Here is an 11,233-nt window from a genome sequence, read left to right as displayed (position 1 = left end):
AACAATAAATGTGCTCAAACTCACATGAAAAATGTTATAAAAGACAAAAAAAAAAACTAAAAAAAGCAATACGTGTAAAGAAAAAGTAAGATGTTTGAAAATGAGGTGTCTTTGAGTGCCGAACGGGGTGTAAGGAGAGAAGCAGAATAGAAATTAAAAAAGAGGGATGTGAATATGGCTTGATAATTTTCAAGATAAATCTCTGGTCCGGAAAACAAACCAAACTCAAATTACAATTAATCATTTTATTTAAGCCCATCCTGTTATAAGGGATTTAGAAAATTTCTATTGAATAATAATCATTTTACTTCTCACGTGTATTTTGTTTTTCCTCAAACAATAACCATTTCACTTCTCTTCAGCGCGGGATAATTCTCTTCATCACAAAATAATTTTAAGGTATATTCAATTGAGTTCACAATGTGGTCAAACCCCTCAAGGAATTTTATCTATCTTTAGAATTCAATTTCAACAGATTGGCAATCTTAACAATCTACCCTCCTGGGAAAAATATTAAGAAACGGATAATGCTTCTATAAAATATTTCTGAGAACACAAGGTTTCAGAATTAAGTCCCAAAATTGCAAAGGCTTGACAATAGTTAAATGCTAATACTAAGTCCTAAAACAGCAGTAGCAGTTTTACTCTAACACATCTAAGGGAAGAAAGGTAACAAAACAACCTCACTTTGATTAAGTTCTCTAGTACCTTTCAGGATATGCAGAAAAATCATCTTTTAAAGATGATGAGACAGGTTACCCACTCAGTCTTCAAACTTTATTTTCTTTGGAGCAGGTTGGATGTTACCCACCTGTAACAGCAATTATATAGTTCAGAATGGAGCAAACAAACCACAGAATTTGAGAGCAAAAATAAAAAAGAAGACTTTTCTAATTTTATGAAAAAATACAGATTGATAAAAGCAAGAGTCTCACAATCTCAGGGCATTCATAATCAATCCCAGCAGCCTCTATCCTTTTACGTCGTTTTTGGTCATGTTTCAGAACCTTCTCCACCAACTTCTTGTGCTCTTCCAATGTTCTATCCTGGAATGACAACAACAACGAACAGAACATTATACTGAGAATCAGACTGACAATATCCAGAAGATATACTTTCTTATTCATTGATCTAGATACCTTGTCATGACGCTTCCGTTCAATTTGGACAGAATCCAATGGCTTGTAATGGTAATTGAATCCTCTCCATCTACAAACAAAAATGCAACATCACATATTCATTTGATACTCTTGGTGATATTCAACATACAAAACTAATTCTTAGTTTTACCTTTAATCAAGACACATAATATGCCAATAGTTCAATCTAATGTTACAAAATATGTCATTTTACAGGATCAGGATTCCTGCTCATTTTTCAGGCATGTGGGGTTATTTGGTTAAAAATGAATGCTAGGCTTTTTAGCCGGCTGTAATTGCACATTTTGAGATATGATAATTTTCCAAGCTATTATTGTGTTTCTGCTCATAGCATCTTTTCAGGTCTATTTTCTTTCTTTTGTTGTTTGGGAGGGGGTCAGAATAATAATCTTGGCTACAATCATCTTAAACAAAAGTGTCACCGAACTAATGGGCATATAATATAAAGACATGATAGAAGTTCTATGGAACAGAACTGATAATAAAACTATTTATCTGATATACAGAGGGGATGGAAAGCTATAGTGTGCTAAATAATTTTTGAGTCTAGCCAATGCCCCTCCCCCAAATCATTCATGGGAACTCCTGATGTCCATAGTGTTTTCTTCAAGACTCTCAATAAATATCTCTTTGTCATACCAAAGTAAAGAAATGAAATGAGAAGAAAATAGACAATTAGACACTAACAGCCTAGGATTAAGAAAACCATGTAACAAATCTTTAAAAGAAAATTGATATGTAAAAAAAATTTAAGAATAACTTACATTCTTGGATGAACATGCTCTGGAGGTATCACATAAACTTGGAGAAGGTGTTCAAAAAGGAGATAATTATGCATAGTATCAGCCACAATTTTTGCTACCTACAAATCGGGGCATATTATTAGAACAAGGAAATTGGATTTTTCACAAACATAATAGTAGCCACAAGTCACAACATATCAATCAGTCAGCAGAAACAACTACCTACCTCGGGAGATTCAAATTCTATGAACCCAAAATGTCTTGATTTTCCAGACTGTTAAACATCAAGAAACACATATGATCAGTATCAATCAACTTAAACAAATATCAATCATCACTGCAATGGTAATTCAACAACAAATAAATACTGCTGAACCAAAATATTTAATGAAACAAATAACTTGACGGCTCAAAAGACATACTTTCTTCCAAATGCTAAGAACCAAACCAAAAAAACAATACTAAAATAGTGATTCACATGTGCTTTATATTCCAGGAAGTGAGAGCTGAAGACGAGGAACTCATAAATATATGAAGGTTTTGCATTTGAATTTGAACATTTTCTTAAATTAAGAACACACACCTAAACAGAGCATGAGACAAGAAAAACAAATTTTGACCATACAACCATATGCTTGGATAAGAATGAAAGAAAAAAGTTAATCACACTAACCACTTGTAAGTGCATTCTTTCCCCTGATACACATTATACACACATATGCAGATTCACACACCAGAATGAAACATGCTACAGAAAAAAGGCGACTGAATTCATAAGTACCATCAGCTACGCATGAGTAGATAGACTAGAATAACCAAGGATTGCCACAAATCATCATCAATTTATGTAAACAACAACAAAAACAAATATAAAGGAAACAATTAAACAAGCAAGCAACAAACCTTTTTATTTCTTGCAGATCTTCATTAATTTATGTAAACAACAACAAACACAAGCAAATATAAAGTAAACAAGCATGCCACAAACCTTTTTATTTCTTGCGATTCTCAACCTCTTAATGGTTCCAAATTGCCCAAAATAACCTACAAAAAGCAAAGATAAGCACACACACCACAAAAATCATGTAACAAAATCCAAAAACATGCACCTTCCATCTCCTTCTCATAGAACCCATGTGGGATCCGACCGACGTACAAAACCGTGGCGGTGTTCTCCGGCGGCGGCGGCGGCTTCTGCTGGCCGGCGAGCTTACGAGCAGGGCCACCTTCCAAGGGCTTCACCAATAGAGCAACAAAATTAAGCACACAAATTACACGCAAAAAAAGAAATGAAGAAAAAAGAAAATTGAAAATTGAGAGCACATGATATCAACATTGATTCACGTACCAAGAAATCAGCATCCTCAGATGGATTCTTATTAAAGGAAGCCCTTTTCAAATTCTTCTTCATAGCTTTCTTCGCCTTCTTCCCCATATCTCACTATGCGAACACTATAACGTTACAGAACAAATTAGATTATTGTGCAAAAGAAAAGGATTTGCCACATATAACTACGAAATTGTGCTGCTTCGCTTTGCGGCGGTGAGTTAAAGGTTAAAACTCAAAACCCTAACGATTAAAACAATTGATTCATTTACATAAATAAATAACTTTGAATTACAATACCAAAGAGAGTATCAAAAATGGCGTGGGAGGCGCAGAAGCTTTCAAAATTAGAGGCCGGCGAGCAGTGGTGGTGAGTCGCGAGTCTCAGGCTTGGCTTTAGAGCGGCGCAAACACAAAAGGTTTTAGCCTTTTAAGGTTAGGTTATGGCTTCAGAGGAAGAATACAAAATCTATTATCATCAAATTATACATGATATCATTATTACATATGTCTAGCTCAGTCGATTGTTCCGCTAGTATCTATAATTCTTACAGACTAAAAAAAATATCCATTATTAATTAATTATATTTTGTGAAGGAATTATTTTTTATTTTTAAAGAATTAAAGATAATATATATATATATATATATATATATATATATATATATTATAATTATTTACAATTTGTTGTAACTGACTTTTTGAAATTTTTAATTATTATAAATTATAAATGCTTTTTGAATTTAGAAATAGTTGAAGTTAAATTGATAATTATAAAATCTTATTATAAATACATAATTTCTTCATATATGATCATCCAATAAATTCTTTTTAATTGGGTATATAATTTTTTTTATATATTATTATATACAAAATATGGTTTTATTAAATATGGTAAGTGATTTATTTAATTTTATGGAATATTTTATAATTATAGTAAATTATTATTAATAATTTTAATATTCTTTATAAATATGATAAAAAAAATTATAATTCCAATAATGTTACATGAGATGTTTTTATAAGAAACGTTATAAAATCACATAGGTTGATCTAGGAAGCAAATATTCTAGCCCGACTAATTTGATGTAAAAAATATGTAGAGGCTCCATTCCAACAAGAATAACTTTGAATTATAAAGGCGTGCAGTGTCTCATTGTTTGTCCGCTATGTGAAGTTAAAGTTAAGACAACTATTCACGCTTTTTTTACATGCACAAAAAATGAAGATCATTGGTCAAAGCTCAACCTAAGTCATTGCCTGGAGTCAAGAGGTCTTGTTACAGACTGAATCATGTAAGGAATTCTTTTTCACCTTGTTTTCAAAGCTGCAAGAAGAAAGGAAAGATCAAATGACTATCTTGTTATGGAGCGTATGGAGGAGGAGGAGGAGAAGAAGAAATGATCCGTTCTAGAAAAACAAGGATGTCCCAAGTGAGTTTGTGGTTAAAAGAGGAGAGAAATTTCACGAGAGTTGGAAGTGTGCAAAGACAAAAGGTCAGCTGGGGAGAATTGACACTCAAAACCGTATCAATGAAGGTTGGCAAAAACCATAACATGCATGACTCAAATACAATGTGCATTCTAGCTTTCATATGATTTGTAATACCACTAGAACTTATTTATGTGTTCGTGATGATCAAGGGATATTGATTTCAGCAATGACATCATGGAGACAACCATCAATAGAGCTGTCAAATGGGTCACATATATAAATGGCCCATAGGACCAAAAAGCCCACAAAGCCTTGTGGGCTAGGGCCAATCCATCGGCAAAAAAATTAGACCTTTTTTTCAATTCCCATAATTCAAATATCTATTTTAGTATAATAGTTATTTGTTTTTGTATAAAAGAGGTTGGCTGGAATTGGACACAATTAACCGTAGTCAAGATTGGTAAAAAATAACCTCAGTTAAAATTAACCTTAGTCGAGGTTGCTCGAAAATAACCATAATCAAGGTTGGCCAAAATTAACCATAAACGAGGTCGATCGAAAATAGTCTTGGCTGAGGTCGACCAAAAATAACCCTAGTCGAGGTTGGCCACAATTAACTTTAGTTCGGTCAACCAAAAAATGTCCCGTGGAGGTTGGCCAAAAACAACCTTGGTTGAGGTTGATAGAAAATAATCCTAGTCGAGTTCAATCGAAAATAGCTCTGCCGAGGTCGATCGAAAACAATATCAACCCAGGTCAGCCAAAAATAAACTTGGCCGAAGTCGATAGAAAATAATCCTAGTTGAGGTCAATGTTAACTCATTGGCAAGTGCACCAAATTGTCACAAATAGTAAAATTACTCGAAAGTTTGAGTGTCGAATCCACAGGGACTTTATTCGTACTTGAGTTGGTGTATATCCCAATTTTTAAGCAAGAGAATAGTAAAAGAGAAAGGAATTGTAGATGTAAAATTTAAAGAAAGTAAGGGATAAGAAAGATAAGGAATTTAAAATAGAGGATAAAGAGAGGTAGAAGATAAGATAAAGACTTAAAGTAAAAGACGATAAAGATAGAAGATAAAGATGGTGATAATGTGTTTGAATGCTTAAAGGTAAATTCAGATATGTTGGGGTCTAGCATGCCTAACTACCCTTGATGCAATGCTAAGGTGTTTCTCTATTTAATGTTATTCCAATTTTCACCAACATCTATTAAGATACTCAACCCTGATCCCTCACGATGAAGAACCTAATTTATTTATTCTCTCTCTCAAATCCATTTGCAAAGATAAAACAATAAATTGTATAAAGTTTGGAGATGTATGCATAGGTAAAACAAGATCACTCTATCCCTAGCAATGATTTATTTAGATGTCATTTCTTAGTTCTTTAGAAATGAAACACTTCCCAATGCTTAATCTCTAAAAATATGCAAGGATGATCAAGTCATACAATAACAATAAAGCACAGGAAAAAACAATAAAAATTGGAATAAATAATAAGGAAAGATTACATTACAAGGGTATTTGGTTGCTAGGCTCCCAACAATGGGGGTTTAGCCTCTCATGACCATGAAAGACTTTACACTTTAAGGATTAATGTGGATAAAGGAAGATGGTAGAATGGCTAAAGAGAGGGTTTCCCCCATAAGAGATGTTCGGGCTTTGGATGTATTCATTAGAGAGCTCTGAGTCTCGGTGTATCTTCTCCTTTTCTTCCTACTCCTTTTATAGGCCCAAGGTAGCTTAAAATCCACACGACCTCGTGCTCAATGCACTCCTTCTGGACTTAGCAAGGTGATCACAAGCTGAGCGCGACACGTTTGGGCTTAGCGAGGCGGTCACGCGCTTAGCGTGGAATTTCGCGCTAAGCACGCCTTTGGACTTCTTCGCGCTAAGCTTGAGCTTGCCCGCTAAGCGAAGATGTGCGTCGAGTCTGACTTGGGCGCTAAGTGAGCTATCCCTTTTTCAACTTTTTCTTCAAGTTTTTGCATAAAGTTTCCTCCGAAGCACTTGAAATTTCCTTCTTTTGAATCCTACTTGTCAAAAATTACAATGATATTAAATTCTTCATTATTTCATTAAAAACAAAATAAAAGTGAATAAATTTTAATTATTCTTAGCTAAAATTGACTATCAATTAAACTCAAATTTTGCAGTTGTCAGTCAACAGAAAAAACTCTGGCCAAAGTTTGTCAAACATAACCCTAGTTGAGGTCAACCAAAAACGACCACGATAAAGGTAGCCTGAAAATAGTCATGGCCAAGGTTGGTTTCAAAACAATCTTGGTCGAGATCAACCAAAAATAGCCTTGGCTAAGGTTGATCGAAAATAGCCCTCACTGAGGTCAACGAAAAACAACCCAAGCAAGGTCAGTTGAAAACTACCTTGACAAAGGTTGATAAAAAATACTTTGGCTGAGGTCAACCAAAAATAATCTAACTGAGTTAGGAAAACAAATTTCCATCGAGGTTGTTCAAAAATAACTTTGGTCGATATCGGTTGCGAATAAACCTAGTCGAGGTCGACTGAAATTAATCCTATCAAATTGATTTAAAAATATATTTTTTGGACAGTTGAAAAAAATCACTTTTAAAATAGCATGGCTCGTGGGCTGGCCCTGGCTTCATATTAAGTGTGGTTGTGTGGGTTTGGGCCTTGCAGGGCCCTTCATTAAGGGGGCTAAGTCCTCATAGGGCCATAATGCAAGGCCGAGTGGGTTAGGCCAAAATGACAGCTTTACAACCATGCATGAACATTCAAGAAGGTGAAGCATGAAGTCTATTAAAATCGCTTCGTTTTGTAGATACAATCAATTTAATCATGTGGTGTATGAATTAGACTATAAAGTGGTAATTGACAACATAACTATTGCATGTGAGGACCTGACAAAATTGGGAAATATTATTGTTGAGTGTAGAAAGATTGTAGTTACTCATCCATCCTATGAAATATGATTTGTTAAGAGGCAAGCTAATGAAGTTGCTTATGAGTTAGCAAGGGTGGCTTCATTGTTCCCTAGCCTCTACTCTATTCATCATGTGATTCTTTTTATCAGGCATTTGATTCATAATGAAATAAGATAAGTATTATTTAGTAAAAAAAATCACATCGGTAAATTATAAAGTCGTTGCGGTAATTTTATAATAACTGTAACATTTTAATAAAAATATTTTTTGTTACCATGTTATTGTTATAAAGTATCAATAGACTTTGTGGATGATTAATTTCTGTCAAAAAATATGATTGGTCATTTTTAATAGATCTTCTTTCTCAATCATTTTTTTTCTATTCATAAGACTCGAATGCAAAACTTTTCTTAAGAAAATCGTTTGGTACCACTCAGGCCAATGACTTATTAATATTTTTTTAATATATTGAATAGTTATTATAATTATTAATTCATAAAAATATATAATTACATTAATTAAGATAATTATAATTAGTATACCCAATATAACTCACTAAGTTTGTGGGGGAGAACTTAAGTTTGATTCCCACAAAATACACTCTTGAAAAAAGAGGTGAAAAACTTTTTAAGTGTGACTAAACCTCAAACCGAAAATTAGTCAGTAGTCACGTAGCAGCTCCAAAGGGCTGAAGTTTGCAAGGAGACCTGAGGGACTCATCAAGGAGTCAAATGACCTAATTATGGTAAAAAAAATATAATCAATATGATATTTTCAAGATTTCAACCTTCAAATTGATTAATTGAAATTAATTTATAACACAAATTTATTAATTTTAGTGGGTATCTTTTTCTAAATTGATGTTTTTCAATAACTTCAAGTCAATCAAACAGAAAATGTTAGAAAGAAAGTCTAAGTGAGAATGTTTCTAACATTTTTTTAGAACTAATTGGGTAACTCCTGCAATGCACATACCATTCTCTTAAATTTGTGAATTGCTCTTAACTTACTCTAACTACAATATTTATTATGGAAAATTTATTTTTCTTAAAAAAATAATTAAAGAAAAATTTCATTAATCAAAATTAATAAAAACATATATATGAGGGACTTTCAATTTATCAATAGTTATTATAACCAATAAAAAAAATGTGTATTCATCATATAGTAGTAATTACATATGAAAAAGATACATTTTCTTGAGAATGCTTGAATTTTTTACATAGAGATCGAATTATATTTTGTAGTATATTGGAACTAAACATCGTTCTCAAAATTCAAATTCATGACATTCATCTTGAAAATTCTTTCCCCTTTGTAAGATAGAAAAGGTCAGGTTATTTATTTTAAATTATGAGATTTATTGATATTTTTAATTTCTTGAATGAATTTTTAATCGCTGTCAAAATTTTGAAAAAAAAATTGTAAATTTAATAACCTGTAAATCTACAAACCTAAATCTAAGAATTGAATTTTATGGATTTGTACATTTTTCATCCCGGATTATATTTGTACATTTCGTTTACACTTAGGATCTAGAAACCACAAATGTTAAGAATTAAAGGTGCAATATAACTTTAAATAAATATTTGGATTCATTAGTAATTAACACGGTTATTAATTTGTGATATAAAAAAACTATTAAAAATGAGTTCTTAACTATATACATTTGCTATATAATTATTATTTGGATAATTATAAAATGGTCTAACTTATAGGTAAATTAATAAAATTTATTTATACACTTTAATAAATTATTTAAAGTAATCGTGTATTACATTTCATGCTGAAAATTATAAAATTTATTGGCTTAAAAAAAGTGTGGTGTTATTAAGGGGTGTATTCAATTACAATTTGAAAAAGCTTTTTTTTGTTAAATTTTTTAAAATATTTAATCAAGATTTTTAAATAATAAAAACAAGTTTTGTAGTATTCAATGAAGACTATTATGATTTTTTAAGGAATTCAATAAAATCCATTGGTATTTAATTGAAATTTTTTATAGCTTAAAAAAAGTTTTATGCTATTAAAAAATATACAAATTTTGATGAATTCTTTTTTAAGATGAATTTCATAAAACTTTTTAGTAGAAAATACACATTAATCAATCTCATCCAAATCCCTTAAGATTTCATTAGAGTTTCTTTCTTTTCTTATCAATTGTCATTCTTTTCTTTTTCAATCACACAAAATCTCTTTAATCCCTTGTCTCTTTGTTGAAAATGATATATATTCATATATTTTTTTTTCTCTTTCAACCAATAATCAACATGTCCTAGAACATGTGATATGAGATACCTTTCCAATTCTTTGAACTTGGGGCATCTTTATTACATGCTTATACATTAATATAAATGAACGTCAGTATATATCAACATGAGAAATATATAGTTTTAATAAATGTGAAAAGTTCAGTGTGTATAAGTGGATAAATATATAATGAAGTATGAAACAATTGTTAGATATTTTTTTTTGTCTAATCGTTATTGTGGGAATAAGGGGAATGAATCTATTGTGCTTGTAAATATGCTTGAGGAAATTGATTTGTTATGTAACAAGTTTAGAGTTTATTGTATAAGTTGAGTTTTATTTAAAATGATAGATGGAAAAAAATCATGAATCTTTATCAATAATTTTAAATGTTTTTTAAGAATTCATGAAGTCTTTTCAAATCTTAAAAATTCATAATTTTCATTCAAATCTTATGAATTCATATTTTATAAATTCATTAAAATTCAAACTAAAAAAATCCTAACCATAAAAGTCTTTTAAAAAAATCTTAAAAATCTCATCACATTCTTTCAAACTCTTTTAAAACCCATAGGTTTCTTTTATGTCAAGATAATCTTTTAAAATCATAACCCAATACACCCCCTTAATATAATTTTATATTTTAATTCTATTTCATTTTTTTCATTCAAATTTATTTTTCTAATTTTTGTTCAGTGTTTTCTATTAAATGTGAAAAGCCTCCTATTGCACTATATTAATTAATGAAACGGCTTCTCCCTAATTTAATTCCTAAATCAGTCAATGTGTATTACATATTGATGGATAATTATGGGGTGCTTGATGACTATAGAGATTCTCAATAATATATCAATGGATTGAGATGTATTTTTAATATCAATTAATTTGATCATTAAAAGGAACTAAATTTATGCATAAAAATAACAATATATTCATTAATTGACATGGGTCTTTTAATATATATGGGACACTAATCAATACATATTGCTTTAACAATAATATAAATTTGTTATTTGATTTACCTGAATTTTTTTAGTGAGATTTGAATGCAAAAAAAGTGAAAAAATTTCTATGTAGAACTTATTTGCTTTAATAATAAGACAAGAGATGATATGCTTTATTACATTAAGTGAATAACATGATTTTAATAAATCTCAAAACTATGTATCAATTTCTTTTAGTCAATTTATTCGATTTTTTACTTAAAAAACATAAAATAAATTATTTATGCAAATAATATAACCCAATAATTATTTATGTAGCTGATATATTTTACTGTGCATGTTAAGAAACCCAGTTAAAAAATCGGTTCCTAGGAATTGATTTCTTATCTATTGTATTTTTTTCTTAGTTTTTAAATTGTTTTTGCATTTTAATTTTTTTGGTGTTATTAATTGTTTGTATTTATGT

The 11,233-nt window shown here is 30.7% G+C and overlaps 1 protein-coding gene across 1 annotated transcript; it reads right to left on the bottom strand.

Moving 5' to 3' along the window:
• Positions 1 to 423: 423 nt before the first annotated feature.
• Positions 424 to 3,731, bottom strand: LOC114425653 (MKI67 FHA domain-interacting nucleolar phosphoprotein-like). Its single transcript, XM_028392597.1, has 9 exons — positions 3,531 to 3,731; positions 3,252 to 3,355; positions 3,013 to 3,139; positions 2,892 to 2,947; positions 2,130 to 2,177; positions 1,925 to 2,022; positions 1,140 to 1,209; positions 936 to 1,046; positions 424 to 811 (listed from the first exon to the last, which is right to left on the bottom strand). Exons 2-9 carry the CDS (start codon positions 3,336 to 3,338, stop codon positions 764 to 766), a joined length of 645 nt encoding a protein of 214 aa, XP_028248398.1. The 5' UTR covers positions 3,339 to 3,355; positions 3,531 to 3,731; the 3' UTR covers positions 424 to 763.
• Between the last annotated feature and the right edge of the window lie 7,502 nt (positions 3,732 to 11,233).

The sequence above is a fragment of the Glycine soja genome, chromosome 9 (assembly GCF_004193775.1).
Source record: "Glycine soja cultivar W05 chromosome 9, ASM419377v2, whole genome shotgun sequence".
Lineage (NCBI taxonomy): Eukaryota > Viridiplantae > Streptophyta > Magnoliopsida > Fabales > Fabaceae > Glycine > Glycine soja.
Note: the sequence above shows the minus strand (reverse complement) of the source record. Positions and strands in the feature narration are given on the sequence as shown.

What these genes read in the sequence shown, in the direction of transcription:
- LOC114425653 (XM_028392597.1), bottom strand. Translation starts at nt 3,338, where the DNA reads ATGGGGAAGAAGGCGAAGAAAGCTATGAAGAAGAATTTGAAAAGGGCT. An exon ending in CTATGAGAAGGAGATGGAAG is followed by an intron (nt 2,948 to 3,012) that starts GTGCATGTTTTT and finishes TGCTTTTTGTAG; the next exon opens with GTTATTTTGGGCAATTTGGA. An exon ending in ATTATGAATGCCCTGAGATT is followed by an intron (nt 812 to 935) that starts GTGAGACTCTTG and finishes TTGCTGTTACAG; the next exon opens with GTGGGTAACATCCAACCTGC.